Source organism: Neomonachus schauinslandi, chromosome 10 (assembly GCF_002201575.2).
Source record: "Neomonachus schauinslandi chromosome 10, ASM220157v2, whole genome shotgun sequence".
Classification (NCBI taxonomy): Eukaryota; Metazoa; Chordata; class Mammalia; order Carnivora; family Phocidae; genus Neomonachus; species Neomonachus schauinslandi.
The window spans coordinates 92,212,415-92,231,337 of record NC_058412.1 but is presented as its reverse complement, the minus strand read 5'-3'; the positions used below and the strand labels follow the sequence as shown (position 1 = coordinate 92,231,337).

At 46.4% G+C, this 18,923-nt stretch overlaps 1 protein-coding gene across 1 annotated transcript in view; it reads left to right on the top strand.

The window, feature by feature from the left end:
- Positions 1–14,818, top strand: part of KIZ (kizuna centrosomal protein) — a 126,201-nt gene extending 111,383 nt beyond the window's left edge. The window contains exons 11-13 of the mRNA XM_044918578.1: positions 1,973–2,069; positions 12,250–12,293; positions 14,652–14,818. Coding sequence (XP_044774513.1) covers positions 1,973–2,069; positions 12,250–12,293; positions 14,652–14,755 — 245 coding nt within the window. The 3' untranslated portion in view covers positions 14,756–14,818. The remainder of the gene's footprint in view (positions 1–1,972; positions 2,070–12,249; positions 12,294–14,651) is intronic.
- Positions 14,819–18,923: the final 4,105 nt, after the last annotated feature.

The window sequence follows — 18,923 nt, the reverse complement described above, 5'->3', positions numbered from 1 at the left end:
CAGATTTCACTGTCTGTCTTTGGAGAGCTGTTTCCTAGATAATATTAGTGCTAGAATCAGTTGCTGCAAAGCTCAGTTATTTTGGTTGTTTTGAGGATTCAGTAAGTCACTGCAGGTTAAATGCCCAGCATAGCGCCTCTTAGAGAAAAGTGTTCTGAGAGCGGTGGTGGTGGTGATCTCATCTCCACAAACATGAGACCATGCAGTCTGTTGCTGTAGAAAGCAGGGCCTCTGCCCCGGTGGAGGTCTTCAGCACTTTGGAAAAACACAGCACTTGTGAGCCCTCACCTGGGCTTTTCATCGCCTTCTTCACATTTGAGTCACAGAATTAGAGTCCAGAGGGATCTTAGAAAGTATTTCTCTAACCCCTCATTTTACAAATGGGGTCCCAAGAGAGAGAGGCCTCTCTCAGAGCGGTAGAGCCCATCAGCAGACACACACGTTTGGAAGGTGATTCCACAAGTCTGTTTGTGGTAAGTATATTTGCGATAGTTCATTGGACAGGCCCAAAGGATTAGTAAATTCGACATAAGTTATAGTCCCTTGTCTGTATATCGAACGGCTTGGTACTGTTAATATAGTAATAACTAATATATTTGTTGATTAATTATCTATTCATAAGTGAAGTGATAGGTTGTATTGTCAGGCACCCCTCATTCAGTCTCCTCGCTCTACCCTCAAAATGACACTGTGTGCTTTGCAAGATTCCAGATTTTCTAGCACTGGGATCACAGAAGCCCTTCTCATGGTCCTGGCTGACACTGTAGTTAGATGCTACTTCTAATATTTATTTTACTGTTGGTTACAATTACTTTTTCACGTTCACGCCCACTCTAATCCCAGGGACTTCTCTGAGCTCCAAAGAAAAGCAGGAAGTGGCTGGGAGGGCAGAGGGAAATGGAAGCCATGCACCTGTGTTAGACCTCACAGGCTTGTTACAGGTAGCAGGAGGGGTGTGCATCCTGAACTCGGGAGCCCCCCCTACATCTAATTGTGGAAGAAGTGCAGATTTCAGTTACTTTTTGTGTCAGATGACTTAGGCTGTGTCTCTGGACCTGTCACTAAGACAAGCCACTTCAACCTTGTGCCTTCATTTTCACGTCTGAAAGACCTTGTGTTAAGCATGGGACTCTCTTCGGGCGAATGTGGATACCTTGTTAAGAGCATCACTTCACTGTGGAGGTTCTGTGAGGTGAGCAGGCTACAGGTCAGAAACTTGGCCAGTGCCTTTCCGAGTGATGCCTGTGCACTCGCCATCTGTGACACCAGTGACCACCAGTTCGGAATCAGACTGGTAGCCAACACATCCAAGGGCGCCCAGGAGGTGGGGGCCAGGCCTGCCCTGTGGGGACAGTCTGGTTCCCCCTCTCCAGGGAAGAGGTGGATTGTGCATCTTTCCCCATCAACCTTGTCAGGCTGGTTAAAGAGTGGCCTTGATAGCTTTCAATGGCGGTTCATTCTCCTTCACAAGATGGAAAAAAGAGGATTTGGCAGAGATGTAACTGTCACCCTGGGGTGTCAGTGACTTCTGAGACCTGGTTCCCAGCACCCATCGTTTTGGTGACCTCTCACTGCCCGTGTCCATGTGTTACAACAAGGTGGATTATTAGTGCTTAGTGCCAGGGGAGAGACCATACATGTGCACGTGTGTCTTGGTCATTTAAAATAGAGCTCTTTGAGTGATTTTTACTTTTTGTGGCTTCTGTGTGTCTCAGGAACACACACACACCCCGCCACACACACACACACACACACACACACACACACACACACACACGCACACTTCCTTTCAGCTTTCTGCCAACATGTTGTCCCTTGCCTCTGAAGCTCCCTTGCCTTCTGTGGCTTGAACAGCGTCTTCCCCCGTCGACGTTTGTTCCACCAAAGTTGTCGTGCAGCCGCTGCGCCATTCAGTGCATTTCTTTGCTGCATGGCAGCCAGCACTCACGCTCCACGTTTGTGCTTCTCACAGGTCTGAACATTGGCAGCGGGACATTCAAGACAAAGACAGCTAACAAAATCGCTTCGGAGGCTAGTTTTTCATCGAGCGAAGGAAGTCCTTTGTCAAGGTAAAGTCGTGAAAGCCTTTCTGGACAGCGGCGACAAGATGAGAAATGTCACTCCGTAATGAATGAAACTCTGGCTGCGTATTATTTTGTTGTGTGACTCGAGGGAAGGTTACGGTTTGGGTTTCTGTTGATCTGAAATAACAGTTGAAACTTCAGTCTACCTTTGAAAATATTTGCACCAGAGCCAAGCATTGTTTTGCAGCTGTTGTTTCGTTGGTTTAAGACTCAATTGACACCTCAGTGAACCACAAATTAGCGTCTACAGCTGCTCGCGGTAGGGCTGCTTAGAGACCACACAATGGAGGGTGTCGGAAAAGGGCAGAGAGAAAACATCGGGCCTTAAAAGAAATAAAGTGGCCTGTTTCTTCTTCCTGAGGTGGCTGACATATATACTGGCAACTGCTGGGGATTTGTTTTCGTATTCCTCTTTTTCACCAAGCCTTTGGGCTGGGTTACCCTTTCCTTTCCTGCGACTTCCCTGCTTATTGACCAGAAAGAACAAAATTTATCCTTTCACATCTGTGGAAACTGTAGCCCTTCTTGTAAGTTTTCCAGGCAACAATAAGCGAGTTGGTGAGTTGTGTGCTGGATTTGTCATCGACATGAAATACTGACCGTGCAGTGGTGTTGGGTCAAAAAGAATTTATCAATGGGAATAGAAGCAGTTTCTGAGGAGATACCTACCCGTTTTGGCTTCGGGCTGCATGTTGCTTAAAACCGCACAAATTTCCTTTTGTGATAACAGTTCTCATTAAAGCGATGCCCTTTAGATGATTGCATTACTTTTTTTTTTTTTAAGATTTTATTTATTTATTTGAGACAGAGAGAATGAGAGACAGAGAGCAGGAGAGGGAGGAGGGTCAGAGGGAGAAGCAGACTCCCCGCCGAGCAGGGAGCCCGATGCGGGACTCGATCCCAGGACTCCAGGATCATGACCTGAGCCGAAGGCAGTCGCTTAACCAACTGAGCCACCCAGGCGCCCGATGATTGCATTACTTTTGAATGAGCTTCTTACCCTGATGAAATTTTAAAACAGAAACTTTACATTTCTAATGTCACATATAGTGTCCCATAAGACAAAGTGATTTGATCCAGAAATCTAGTATTTTTAAAATGCAAGAAAAAAAAATCCTGCTTTCACTTTTATTTTGAAAAACATTGTAATATTTTTAGGACTCGGAATATCTTAAAATGAGATTGATTTTCTAAAATTAGATTGTTTAGAAACCTGGCAAGTTCAATTTTAGAAAATCACTCACATAGTTCTCAGAAATTAGCATCTGTAATACCTGGGTTTTCATCCATGTTTTTGAAGGAAGTAAGAGGAAATGAATCATGGGACAGGAAGAGTGCTAAAGGGTTATGTTTTTTGGATTATACTGTAAATTCAAGTTCTGGGTCTTCTAAGGGTAGTGAATTTAATACTTTAAATTTAAATTTAATACTTTAAAGGTAGTGAATTCTACAGGTAGTTTCGGGGCTTCCTGTTATCATTTGGCTTAATAACACATCCTGTAGTTGTTAAAGATAGTTAGAAGTGCTCTTTTCCATTATATCTTAGGGGCACGAAAAAGCTCAATTCTTCTTTACCTTGTCTTTATAGGTATACGTGCTTGAGGCAGTTTTAAAATACATTTAGAAAGCAGCTGGGCCCCAAGAACATTTCCTCAGGCTTGTGTCTGTATTTCACTAAATTCACACTGTCTTCCCCCTTCATTCCGAGTCAAGGACCTATTGTTCCTGCATGAAATTAATTTTCTAAATAAATTACAAGTCATCTCATCACCCCCTTTAAGAAGGAAAAAAAAAAAAGGTCTTCAAGGAACCTTTGGTTCTAGACCCTTGATGATAATCCAGTGATGAAAAGGCCTGGGCGTTGAGTGTGTGGGTTTGGCATGCTGTTTTGTCATGGTGTGGTTCCCGTGCTGGGTTTGGTGGTGTTAGTATAGCACCCTGGGCTTTGGAGGGCTCTGGGTTTGCTGTTTGTGCCTGGTTTCACTGAAATTTCTTAGAGGCTTACATTTACGGATCCCACTTACTGCAGTCACTCCTCGTGCTTTATTGCTTTTACAAGTGGTCTCGAAACCCAGTACTTCAGAATAAACATAACAGTGCAGGGCTGCTGTAGCACTTTTAAAAATTCTTCTATGCTCTATTTTGTCAGTGAGCTGATGAGCAACCTCAGAAAAAAAAAAAAAAAGACCCTGCTGGACCTTAAAAAAAAAAAAAAGGGCTTCCTCTGATGTCCTAGAGACAATAATTATGATGTGCTAGTTAAGCCCAAACTACAGCTGAGGGATTTTACTTTAAAGCAGCGGCTTGGGTGCAAAAATGCATTTATAGCTCTTTGTCTGCACCTCATTATGTGTGGGCCTGATTCATTAAGTAATTGGTTTGCAGTTGTTTACATGAGTATTAAGGCCTTCTTTTCAGCCGCCTTTGAGAGATACATTGTGCAAATGTTGCCTGTGATGAATGCAGAATGAGGGCCAGAGGGTCCGTCCTATTGGCTAAACAGTGCACTCTGTTGAAAAGCCAGAGAAAGGGATTGGGTGCTGCTTTGCATAGCAATGACTTTCTTAATAAGCGTTACAGATTAATACACACAAGCTATAAAAGATGCAAAGAGATACTCTTAGCACATTTATACATGCTCATTTCATTGTGATGGTGGTGTGATCCGGGTGCTTTCATATTCCGTTTTTCAGAGCAGCAGCTTCAGTGCATGAGCCGTAATAGAATCCGATGTTTATTGTATTATAAATCACGGGCAAGTAGGCAGATCGGCAACAGTTTATTATTAAAGATTCTTTCAGTGTAAATCTTTTTCTACCATTGTATTTGCTTCAGCAAAATCATTTTGTGGTTGAGTGGGGATGAAAGGCATAATGTACGAAGGAGTGAGTCCTAATAGGAAGCCGTTCTCCAAGTAAAGACCACTTGTTCCCTTTTGTTCAGGGGTGCATGCCAGAGCTTCCTCTCCTCTGCAAACATTGTCTCGCTTTACCTTCCCCAGGAAGCGGTTTTCATGCTCCCGGATCCATTTATTCAACGGAAAGTGTATTTTAACAGCCTGCCATGTAACTTCAGTTTACTGGCTGGATCAAGATAACATTTTATGGAAAGAAAAGGATGTGTGCTTGCAGCATAATTGCCTGGGGGAAAGGTAGCAGAAGTCACCCAGGGACGGCACCCTGGCAGGGCCGCTGTAGGTGGCATTCTGGGCCCACCCTGCAGTCACAGGTGTGGCCAGTGGATGGCGCCAAGCTGCAGCTGATGCTCTGGTGAGGACCGTGGTATCTCTCTTCTTGCCTGGTCACTGTGCCATTTTCCCTTGGGATAATACAAAGATCACAAGGAATTGGTACCAGTGAAATAAAAATGCAGTTTTCCTGGAAGTCCTTTAGGTTCTCCTATTAAAGCCCCCATTCTCCGTCTCTGGCTAAACAAATCTGCATTCTCCTTAAATGCTATTGGATAAGCAGCTGCCTAAATATCCTACATGTTTCTCCTCACAAACCCACATACTTTATTTTTTCTACACAGAGCATGGAAGAACAGTCACTTACTTGACTAGCTGAGTTAACAAGTTGACCCCAGGCAGATAAAAAAAAAATGGCATTTGCTGCAGGGTGCCTGGCTAACCATCAGGGGGCGCTCGGACTTTGTCAAATTAAAACTGTGTTGGCCTTCAGTCTGCTCTTAAAACTTAAAATTAGTATTTACAGAGATTTGTTGGTATACTCGTGGGTTTTTTTTTCCTTTCTGAATTATTTTATGCCTTCTATTTTTCAGAAATATATGTCTCTTCTGAGGAAAATTCTAGCTGAAGATGCTATTTGAGACATTTTAATACTGATTCTAGCTAGCAATCAAATCATTAAAAATTAGAATTCAGAGTTTAGAGACCACATCTTCTCATTAGATAGTTATTTTCAGTCTTAGATTAAGAGCCTTGAACTGGAAGGGTACGTCCTACTAGGAGCCCCTCCTCATTGTCCCCAACACCATAGACCCTGCCCTTGGCAGGATCCTAAGAGTCTCATTGCCAGACTCCACTAACATGACCTCGAAGTCACAATAACTTAGGTAGTTTGCTAACAGGCTGTGGACACTTTTTTTCCTTTAAAACAATGATATTGACCATGAGGTTGAGAGTCATTGTGTTACTAATATTAGGACATCCCCCAGGTCTGTTTTCCAGATTCCTCCTCCCACAGGGCCAAGAATTGAGTGTCTGACACCCTAGCCTGACTGTTGCACGTCTGCTGCTGAACCCTCAAGGGTTCCCACTGCCCACACCCCCACTCAAGCACTGCGTGTCCTTTTGTCTGCAGTGCCCCCCAGCCTGCTCCCCCATATCCCTGTGCCCATTGGACAACCTCATGTCATGCCTTCATACAACCTGCTGGGTCATGTGCCCCAGCTTCTAGTCCTGCTCTTTTGCCAGAATGCTTCTGCCCCCACTCTTTCACCTGGCCAATGCCTACTAGACTGTCAAGGCTTAACTATTAACCTTCTAAAAGCTTCCTAAGAGGATCTGGTCATACACCCATCCTGTGGCCCCATGGCTATTTCTAGCATCATCTGTAGCATAGGGGTGGTAGCCATTTGCAGGTACCTTGCCCCCACTGTGAGCTCCTCACTGGGGCATGGGGGGCTTTTCTCGGTCACCAGTGCTCAATAACCACTGGACTTGCTGAGTGAATGAACATCTGTATACAGCTCCACCGTTCACTCAAGGATTTGCCTTAGATGCCCTCACCTCTGGGCAGCATCACATACCCCAGCCGCAGGGAATCATGCACTCCACGAAGGTCTCTGCATGAGCTTGTGGAAGAGGGAAGGCCGGGGGCACATGCACGTTTCCCAAGGGAGACTCTTGCAGTCAACTTTGACTGCATGTGCTCTGCTCGCACACTCTGCATTTGGCTTCCAGGGAGCACACTGGGCGTACACACTTAGAGTGCCTTTCTGCAGTCCTTGCCTGACTGCCATCCTGTCTGTTGGGGAAAGGATGTCTGGCTCCTGGCCCTGAATTTGACAAGGGCTTGTGGGCTCTTCGCACATATTGGGGGCCTGGATGTTGCCCCCTAATTCTGCTGCCATCAATTTTCAGCCCACCCCGCAGTTGCCTTCTTTGGCTTGTGTCACAGTTCTTATTATGGTGTCTGTCTCCCCACTGGAGCATGAGAGGCCCAGGCAGAATCAAATGTGTCCTGTTTGTTGCTGCGGCCACAGCACAGAGCTGATGTGTAGTGTCGTCTGGGTGGGATTTATGAGAGAGTGAACGAGTGAGTGAGCCAACGAATGAACAACCCATTGCAGATGAGATGCTCGGCCCACCTGCGTGTGCCAGGCCCGCCAGAGGCAGTCTCTTCCCCCAGGCCTCCTGCCCCATTAGGCTCCTCGAGGAGGAGACTCCGTTCATCTCAGGCCTGTTTCCTTTCAGTCTGTCCGCAGACTTTCCCTTTCCTTGGTCACTGTGCCAGAGGACCTGTCACCTCTGCTTAGACCCCGTGACTGCACATCACTAAACCAAGCACATGCCCTTGTTCACCCGGAAGCTGCGACCCTGTGGCAGGGCCACTCCCTGAGGCCTGCCGTACCCAGGCTGTTGAGCACGATTGTCTCGAAGCTTACCAGGACACTGCAAGGAAGGCAGAAAATGGATGCTCAGAGAAGTAGGGAACTTGCCCAGGGCCTCACAGGGAGCGGAGTTGAGCACGGGGAGTAGAGGCTGTCTGGCCCCAGAGTTGACACTCTCCCATCAGCAGTCCCGCACTGGGACAGGGACCAGCTGTCCCAGCCTAGGTTCTCCCCACCCTGCTGTGTGCCCACTTCTCACCGGTTCCTGTGGGGACAGGTGTTTGCAACGTGTGCCTTTGGGAAGTGTCAGCGCACTGGAAGGAGCTCTGTCCCACTTCTGCCCCTCCATCTGCTGGTTCTGAGTCTTGGGACACATCCCTCACTCAGCCTCTCTGGGCCCCACCACCCAGACAGTGAAAGTGCTGGATTGATAATCCATAAACGCTCTGCTGTAACTTCATAATAGATTTTCTAGAAACTCATAGGTTTTCCATGTCTCATTTTTGTCTCTACTTGTTGGTTCCACAAAGCAAAACTTCATGTTTACAATAGGTCTTATCATCTATCTGTGTTGATGTTGACTGTGTTGACTAAGTAACTGTTTCTAGCTGTGTTAGCCTTTTGCTTCTATAAAATGAACATTTGACACACATAATTTCAGCTATTTCTTTAACACTCCGTGTTACCATGGTTGCATACGTAGGTGTCAGGCGCTGCTCTTAGACTAGAACCTGGTAAGACCCTGGCCAACCTTAACTTCTTAAGTTCAGCAAGGATGAGCACAGAGTTGCCCTAATCTGGTTTATCAATGGCAGGGAAATTTATAAACAATTACTGAAATGCCTCATAAAATAAGACAACGTGATGGACAGACAGAGGGAAGCTATGTGATAAAGCCAATATGGCAACAGGTAAACAATTGAGCATGCCCTTCATGGGTACATGGTGTTCACTGTATAGCTAAGGGGAGAAATTGCCAAACTACTGGGAAATTCTGCAGAATTTAGAAGTAAAGCCTAAAGTCAACTTCTAGGGAAAAAAGTCAAGTCTGCTATTTTGGATTCTAAGAGTTACCCATGAAAGACCGTGCAGGGGAAAGGCAGGCCCTTCAGTGGGCTGCAAGTATGGCACACATCACCCATGCAACAGGCTTGGTGCACTGTGGCCCCAGGGCCAAGTTCGGGCCTGGCCACTGCGTGATCCCGTACAGCCAGCAAGCTAAGAGTGGTTTTTACATTTTTAAGTGGTTGGGGGAAATCCAAAGAATAATAATGTTGCATGAAAGTCCTATGAAATTCAAATTGTAGTGCCTGTCGGTGAGGTTGAACTGTAATACAGCCTCGTCTGCCAGTTTACACATTGACCATGGCTGTTGTCATGCCACAACCACAGAAGCGAGCAGTTGTGACTGAGACGATAGGGCCCACAATGCCCAAGCCATTTGCTCTCTGGCTCTTTACAGCAAACCTCTGCCAACCTGGGCTTGATAAGATGGAAATGTTCCTTGCCTGCTCTCGGGGAAGATGAAGCAGTCAGATTCCAAGCACGTGTGATGGACTGTGGTGACCCTCTCTCATGGCCTATAAGACTAACTCTTCCATTTCTTACGCTTTCCGAAGTAAAGACTTTTTTTTCTCTTATTTGCTGTAGTAGCTAAACAAGTTGGCTATGTCCAGTATTCCAGGGAAAGTTCTCCCACCCTGCCCATTGGCCTCATCTGAGCTTTACACATTAGGTGTGGCTTCGAAAGAACTGTTGACCCGAAGAATTGTGTGTGTGATTCAAATCAAATTTGGGGTGGGTTTCCCACTGGGAAAAATAATTGCCCCAAAGATGTGGGGATGGAGTAAGAAACACCTGGAAGCATAATCCACCTTTCTCAGTGGGTGAACTACACATGTTTAGTTCTGCAACATATTTCTTGCACATTTCCAGTAAGAAACGTGAACAACCTGATTCTGAAGTCCCATAAGTAGAAACCTGCAAATCAAATACTGTGTCAGCAAATATTGGTCAGGCGTCTTTAAGCAGGGCCCTGCTCTTGGTGAGGTTCCTCTTTCATTCTGTACATAATCCCTGAGCACCCTTGCAAAGCACTGGGTCACCCAGGTGAGCCGAAACAGGTGTGGTCGCTCGGGAGCTCACACTCTAGAGGGGGAGTGATCACACATGTGTTAGTTACACAGATGCATGTGAAATGGCAACTGGAATGAGGACTCAGTGGTGGCGGTGGGGGAGGGGAGGGATGGGGAGGCTGTAGCAGAAGGACCCAGCCAAGTCTGGGGATCAGCCTTGGAGGTGCTGTTCAGGATTTAGTTTTTTTTGCCAAGAAACAATGGGAAGGCATCAAGGGGCTTTAGCGAGGAAGTGGAGTGATCAGGTTTGTGTTTCGACAATTTCACTCTTGCTTCCGAGTGGAAAATGGAGCATAGGGGACATGGTGTTTGTGGCATCACCAGCTAGGGGCTGTTACAAATTCCAGGCAAGAGATGCTGGTGTAGTTGGCTGGTAGCGGCAGTGCAGAGGGAAGAGCAAGGACTTTAGGAAGTACTGGGAGGTACATTGGCGGGACCTAGGGGCTGATTGGGTGCAGGAGGGCACAGGAGTGGAAAGGGTTGGGGAGGGAGCAGAGGGTCCAGGTGCTGTTGGCTGATACAGGAGGGGCCTGGCCTGGCAGGGGAAGGGAACCACACTGGAGAGATTGTGAATTTGGTCGTGGATGGGCATGTTGACCACAGGCACTTTGGAGGCAGCCAAGTAGAGCTAGCACATGAGCACTGGCCATGTTTCTGGAGCTCAGAGAAGTGGCCGGGGCCGTCGGGATCTGGCCTGTGCTCACCGGCTACCACATCCCACCACATCCTCCTCCTCCATCCCGGCCTGTGAGGTCCGCTCCAGCTTTCAGTGCAGAATCCAGGAGGTGCCCTGCCTTCTCAGGGATCCTGCAGCCACCCATCACCCACCCTGTGCTCCCAGTTCTCCCAGCCCTTGGCGCTCTCGCCCATTCCCCCTGCAGCTCTCATTTCTTGGACTACAGCTGGAAAATTACTGCTCTCTGTACCCCACCAGCATTGTCACAATCCGCCTCTGCCCCTGACATCTGGACCAGTGTCCTCATGAAATGGGAAATAGGTAAACAGTAGACAGACAACCCAGTAGTTGCATTTAGTGTGTGTGTGTGTTGGTGGGGGGGCGGCTAGGACTTCATGTCGGATGGACCCATGTGGGTGGCGGCCACCTTCCCTGCTGCCTCCAGGACTGCTGGTGAGCGCCAGGCTCTCTCCAGTGGCCGTGGGGCTGCCCCCTCTGCGTGGGGAAATAGCCGCAGGCTGCTAGGTGGTCGTGGCAGAGCATGAAACAGGCGCCAAGTTTAAAGGAAGCATTGACAGATATTGAGCCTAGAAAAATGATACCTGAGTGAAGCTTATTTTACAAGAAAAAAAAAAAACACCCATAAATTATGGCAGCTATGGCAAACAGCAGGTTTTTAAGCCATACGTTAGCCATGGGGAGGGAGAAGATGAGTTCACAAGGTTTCCTATGTCAAGAGGACCAGGATCCCGGCCAGAGCAGGAACTGTGCACATTGGGGTCTGTCTTTTCTTCATTCTACTCATCTAAAAGGCTGGATGGAATCTGTTTTAATGAAATAATCTGTAAATGTGAATGCCAGCAAATACCTTGGCAGGAGCAAGGTTGCTAGGTATTAGATGCCGTAGATGCTAGCATTTTGTGCATGGGATACCCAGAAGCCTACACATCGGTGTCCAGGATACTTGTGTTTTTCTCCACCATGCCTTAGTATATTTATTTAAGCATGCTGAGAGTTTATTCTGAACTCCCTTGTTAAGCTGTTAAGGATTGCCATCACTGGCTTGACAGAGATGAGTCTTAACTTCCTCACCAGCTTCTCCTTGTGTTCCCTCCTGGATTCTCTACTTCAAGTATTTTACTTGCAGCTTGTGTCAAAGTGCCAAAGCTTTGCCCGTTTGTGTTTTTGAGAGGGTTGTTGACGGGAGGTCAGTGCTCTGCCTCACTGACCATGTGCTTGTTGTCCAGCACTGCGGGCGGCACCCACAGGGAGCAGTCTGACCCAGTCTCTGCAGAGCCAGCAGGGAACACACTCAGGAACCCTGTGATGCTGTCACAATAGGGACCCACCCACCAAAGCATCAGCAAATACCTCCGGCCGCCGCAGTCCTTACATTTTCTTCTTGCTCTTAAGACTTGGGGAGTACGGGGGCGGGGGGGACGCCTGGGTGACTCAGATGGTTAAGTGTCTGCCTTCGGCTCAGGTCCTGATCCCAGCCCCACGTCCCCACGTCGGGCTCCCGGCTCAGCAGGGAGTCTGCTTCTTCCTCTCCTTCTGCCGCTCCCCCTGCTCGTGCTCTGTCTCTCTCTCTCTCTCTGTCTCTCTCCGTCTCAAATGAATAAATAAAATCTTTAAAAGAAAGAAAAGACTTGGGGAACACGCATAAAATGCCTGGCCCTTCAGTGCACCTCATATGCTTCTTTGCTGATGTGCTCATTGTAAAAATATCACTCTGTTCGTCACATTTTTTCAGGACTTAGGCTATTTCTTTGTTTTTCAGGCATGAAAATGAAAAGAAATTAACTACCAATTTAGAGTTTAAAGGTAAGAGAATTCATTTTGTGTTTTAACGGAGAGTTGTTGAGGACCTTTTATTTGTTTTCTGCACCCTCATGTAAGGGCTGTGACGGTGCCTATGATCACAGGGGGCCCCTGCAGCTCCCCCCGGGGTGGTGTGGTCTCTGAGGGGATTGGAGGGCTGCTCGAGGCACCATTCTTCAGTGACAGGGCTGGGACCTGACAACACACAGGGGTGCCTCAGGCCATGTGGCTTAGCATTCTAATTTGCAAGTATGAATTTGCAGGGTATCCTGGCTTCCACATCCAACTGATTGCCAACAGTGGTATATTCTACCTATGAAATGTTTTTTGCCTCTGTCCCCAACCTCACAGCTAATGCCCCACAAGTACCCACTGCTCATGACAGGACGGGGCTCCTTGACTGTTTTCCTCACATCCAGCCCCTCCCCAAGTCCTGATTGCCCTCCACCTGGCCACCAGCATCTAAAACTTCATTGAACCTTCTTTCCATCCTGGTGAAAAATTGCTAATGCCCCCCACTAGGTGCAGGATAGGGTCTATAACTTTCTCCCTTTGTGGTCTGGCCTTTCCCTTCTTTCCAGCTCAGTTCCTTCCAAGGTCTTGTCCTCTTCGGGTTGAGTCACAAGCAGCTTTTTCCAAATATAGGCATACCTCAGAGGTATTGCAGATTCGGTTCCAGACCACTGCAATAAAGCCAAATAAAATTTTTGGTCTCCCAGTGCCTATAAAAGTTGTGTTTACACTATACTGTAGTCCCTTAAGTGTACAGCAGCATTATGTATAAAAAAAAATGTTAACATTAATTAATTTAAAATGCATTGGTTTAAAAATTATTAAACACTTTATTGCTAAAAGATGCTAACCGTCATCTGAGCTTTCAACGAGTCATAATCACTGATCACAGGTCACTGTATGAAATATAATAACAACAGAAAAGCTTGGAATAATGAGGAAATTACCAAAATGTGACACAGAGACACAAGGTGAGCAATTACTGTTGGAAAAATGGTGCCAATAGACTTGCCTGATGTAGGGTTGCCACAGATCTTCCAGTTGTAAAAAACACAATCTCTGCGAAGCACAGGAAACTGAGGTGTGCCTGGACACCACACTTGCACCTCTGTGCCTTTGCTCATGCTGTTCCTTCCCTTTTCCTTAGCACCGTGAGCTCCTATTCAGCTTTGAAGCCCCAGCTCACAGGGAGAATTTCCTCCACCTTGCATGCCAACACTGTGGCATGTCCCCTGCAGAGCTTGGGCTCGTTCTACTTCTGTCAGCCTAGACCCCCTCCCTAGTGGGCTGTGATCGAGAGCATGGGTGTGAGTCTGACAACCTGGGTGGGACTGGTAGCTTGAACATCCACTAATGCTGTGATTGGGGCCAGTCTCCACCTGTTTGCTCAGTAGATGGAGGCATTCCCAGGTTGGTACAAGGATGAAATGGGCTGGATATAAGAAGTCATCACAGAATGGCAGGCAGTGAGTGCCAAGGAGATATCGGTGGTCATGGAGATGGTCAGTGTAGCAGACTGTGTCCCCCCACATCCCGTCCGGCCGCCTTGGTGATCACAGCGCATCTCGGGCACGCCTGTGGCCTTCAGCGGGGACAGGCAGCTCTGCACATCTGCCTCAGGGCTTTGTCTGGCCACAGGAGCAGGCCCAGCCCCCAGGGCCAGGGAGTAGATGCCCTGCTTGAGAATAACCCTCAACCAATGAGAAATGGAAGTTGGTCAGTGAATAACCCCACCTCCTTACTCTTTGTTGGGACAGTTTGAGGAGAGTTCTGAGTCTCTCAGAGGGTGCCCTACAGGACTGAGCCACCTTGTCCACTGCCCGCCCCCTCGTGAACACACCCTCTCTTGGCTTCCTCTCTTCTACATTGCTCTTCCAGCCCCTCCCATTGTTCCCAGGATCACCTCCCAAGTAACCGTGTGCACCCACGGCCTGGTCTCAGCACACACCTCACTGCTCTTCTTCCCCTGTGCCTTCTCTTTTCCCCTCTGCTCTTGTGGAGACCAGAGGGGATCGAAGTGCCAGAGCGGCTGAGCTGAGGCGGGCCCAGGCCTGATGAAACCCCCAGCTGACCCTTCCGTGGTAATCCTGGCCTTAAAGCCCCATCCTACAGTAAGGAGCTGGGCACAACAAAAAGGGAAGGAAATATTCTGCAGTGTTTTCCATAAAAACTGAAATGTGTGAATTTGTGCAGTACTGACACGCATTCCAGATGCATCTGTCAGGTTCATCCCTCAGTGTCCCTGGAAGGCCTTTTGGCAGGCCAGTGCTCTGATTAACCTGTCCGGCTGATGAAGCCCAGCTGTTCAGATGGAGAGATGTTAAATAGCTGCCTGGTTTTCTCTTCCAGCCTTCTGGTGTGAGTCTGATGACAGTAACTCAGAAATTGAAGCTGCATTACGTCCTAGAAACCACAACACATCCACCGATGATTTTGATGATTTTTATGACTAATAAGCAGTAACAACTGTTGGAAATAAAGTCATCAAACAAACTAAAACCCTGTGTTCATATGTGATACCCTAAATAAACATGTCTTTTTAAGCTTTCTAATTGTTTGATGGGAAGACTTGGGACCGCATTGCTATTGAGGTGAAATTTTGTGGCGTAAACATAAACTAGCATATTCATTTGAAGTGCTATCAAAAAGCAAAGTGATGAATGCAGTGCCCATCAAAATTCAAGTTGGTTTCTTTGTGGAAATTGACAAGGTGATCCTAAAATTCATATGGAAATCCAAGGGAACTAGAATAGCTAAAACAGTCTTGAAAAAGAACACCAGAGTTGGAGTACTCACACTTCCCAGTTTTGAAACTTACTTAAAAACTGTAGTAATTGAGACAGTGTGGGACTGGAATAGACATATAGATCAATGAAATATCGATTTATATATAATCTAGATAATCCAGAAATAAATCTTCACATATATGGTCACTTAATTTTTGACAAAGGCATCAAATCATTCAATGGGAAGAAAATGATCTTTTCCACAAAGGGTGGTGGGACCACTGGATAGCCACCTGCAAATGAATGAAGTTCACACTGTATACAAAATTAACTCAAAATGGATCAAGACCTAAATGTAAGAGCTAAACTATAAAACTCTCAGAAGAAAACATAGGTGTAAATCTTTGTGACCTTGCATTAGGCAATGGTTTCTTTGTTATGACACCAAAAGCCCTTAACAGAGAAAAACAGATATATTGGACTTCACCAAAATTAAAACTTTTTTGCTGCAAAGGACACCATCAGGAAAGCAAAAACAATGGGAGAAATACTTGCAAATCATAAACCTAAAAAGAGACTTGTATCCAGAGTATATAAAGAATTTTTATAACTCAAAAGGACAACTAACCCAGTTTAAAAATGAGCAAAGGATCTGAATTGATGTCGCTCCAAAGAAAATACACAAATGACTAATAAACACGTGAAAAGATGCTTGACATCATTAGTCATCAGGGAAATGCAAATCAGAATCACAGGGTATCCTCATTCCCATGTGATGGCTAGAATCAGAAAGGTCAAAAAAAAAAAAAAAACAGGGGCCCTGGGTGGCCCAGTCGGTTAGGCATCTGCCTTCAGCTCGGGTCATGATCCCAGAGTGCTGGGATCGAGCCCCTCATCAGACTCCCTGCTCAGTGGGAAGTCTGCTTCTCCCTCTCCCTCTGCTGCTCCCCCGGCTTGGGCTCTCTCACTCGCACTCTCTGTCTCTCAAATAAATAAAATCTTTAAAAAAAAAAAGAAAAAGGTCATACAGGTGTTGGTGAGGATATGGAGAAAACCCCTCACACTGCTGGTGGGGATGTGAGACGGTGCAACAACTTTGGAAAATACTGGCAATTCCACAAAAGGGCCAAAAGGTGGGAAGCAGTAATCAGGGAAATCCCCATGTTACCCCAGTGCCTGTGAAGCCCAGTGGGATCTCAGGACAGCCGGCACAGCATCTGGAACATTTCTTTGGGTGTTTACGTAGATCCCATCTGAAAAATAATAGGTGAAATAAGTAAGTTTCCTTCAGCCCTCTGACCCAGGAAGTGGAGTATAATTCTTCCCTCCCCCACCCCCAGCGTGGGCTGGACTTGGTGACTCATTTCCACTAGATATGGCCGACACCACTAACCAAGTCACCATAGTTTAATATCACCAATGTCATGTGCTTGTCACCCCTATTATACTGCGGCAAGAAGGATACTTTGCCTCTGTGGTGTTCTCTCCAAAAACTCAATAACCAGAGTCTAATCATGAGAAAAAAAAAAAGAATCAGACAAACTCCAATTGAGGGACGCTGAGGTAAATGTCCTGTTCTTAAGACTGTCAAGGTCATGAAAATCAAGAAAAGATGGTGTCACAAGCCAGCGGAGACGTGATGACTAAATGCAATGTGGGATCCTAGGTTGGATCTTCGAACCAAAAAAAAGGCATTAATGGAAAATTTAGGGAAACCCAAAGGAAGTTTGGAGTTTAGTTGACAATAATGTACTAGTGTGTGTTCTTAGTTTCTACAAATGAACCATGGTAACGTAAGATCAGGGGGATGTAACATTAGAAACCAGGTAATACAAGAACTCTCTGTATTACCTGTATTATCTTTGCAACTTTTCTAAGCTCTTCTAAATCTAAAATTATTCCACACACAAAAATCCAGCAGTAAACATTGACAAGTGGGTGATACCCTTCCAGACTGTCTCTGTGTATAAATGTTTGTTTTCTAAATCATCTTAAACATTTCTATTTTTAATTCTAAATCTTACCAGAAAATAAAACAGCCCTTCACCCAGGACACTAACCAGGTATTTGTCAGCAGTGGTAACAGAAAGCACAGAGTCCTACATCTGGACACCTTTTACTGGAGATCACATGTCATGTGTACTGATGATGATCCAGAAAAAATCCTTGGTTTGGTGCTAATCCACCACTTTGCTAACACTTAATCTTACTTCTGAATAGTGGTAGAGTAGGAGTGGGGGCCCAACACCGTTAGCAGGCAAATTTTCCAGCTAAATTTAATATTCTTTTTTCAGTTACTTTCTATTTTTCTCAAGTGACCCTGATTTAAAATGAATAGGAATAATATAAAGTTTCCTTTTTATATACATTTTAGGGAAAAGAAGATAATCAACTTTTTAAAATACACTAAGAAGGGGCGGCTGGGTGGCTCAGTTGGTTAAGTGACTGCCTTCGCTCAGGTCATGATCCTGGAGTCCCGGGATCGAGTCCCGCAACGGACTCCCTGCTCAGCAGGGAGTCTATTTCTCCCTCTGACCCTCCCCCAGCTCATGCTTTCTCTCTCTGTTTCATTCTCTCTCTCAAATAAATAAATAAATAAAAATACACTAAGAAAATAACAGTACAAGGGATAGGAGGGCTTGGCTAAGTGGATGACTAAGCTCTGCTCTGCTATGTTCACCAGACAACTCTCTGATCCATTTTGAGGTCTCCAGGGCCTTCAGTTTCTGGAGGGTCAGCATGGACCCATGGCTGGTCTTGTTTACCCAGGTAGAGGCAGTGGGACAGTATAAGTTCATAAACTCTTTATATGAAAAACTCCCCTCTACCCCTACACCACTACCACAACTCACAATGCTCTGGACCCCAGATGTGGGGGGTTCTGCCACACCAACCAGTTCCCTGACACTGGCTGGGTGTCCTGCAATGCGATTCGATTCTGGCACCACCTGCACTTAGTGCAGACCTCACAGGTGAAGGGCTCAGTTCCACAAGAATGAACCCCTACTTCAAACACCAGCCACAAGTCATAGGTCCCCAGGTTACCCACAACTTCTGTCGGACTTGGCTGCAAAGCTGGATTCCCACAGTCCCTCCTTGGTTCTGATAATTTGCTAGAATGGCTCAACAGAACTCAGGGAAACACTGAATTCCTTATACTGGTTTATCGTAAAAGGTGTGATAAAGGACACAGATGAGCATCCAGATGGAAGTGATGCAGAGGACAAGGTATGTGGGAAGGTACACAGAACTTTCTGCTCTCGCCAGGCTGGCCACTCTCCCAGCACCCCCATGTGTTCAGCAACCTAGAAGCTTCCAACCTCATACTATTGGGAATTTTAGGGAGGCTTCATCATGTAAGCATGACAGATTAGCAACCCCACTTCTAGCTCCACCCGCTTTCCAAAGAACATGGGGCTGAAAGTTCCAAGCTCCTCCTCATGGCTTGGTCTTTCTGGCGACCAGCCCCTAACCTGAAGCTGTCAGGAGCCCACCCAGAGTCACCTCAATAGAACAAAAGCCCACTCCAGTCACCCAGGGAAATTCCAAGAATTTTAAGAGCTCTGTGTCAGGAACCCGGGGGGGGGGGGGCAGAGACCAGTATATACATTTTCTATTATTTCCCACTGGTCTTCCAATTTCTAAATCAGATTTCAGTGAGCTTGGTTAATGTGAAGACCTGATGGAATCAAGCACCAGAGCTTAGTGATAAGGACTCAACTCTGTGTGTTTGGGGGGTAACTGCCCTCCAGCACCTACCAACCGAGCTTCAGACACAGCTTTAACATCCACTCACTAGCAAGCCTCTTCCGACACTTTCTGCATGTCAGGCACTGGTGTGCTAGTCATTGGGAATAATACAAAGATGGATCTAACAGTCATTAACCTCGGGGTG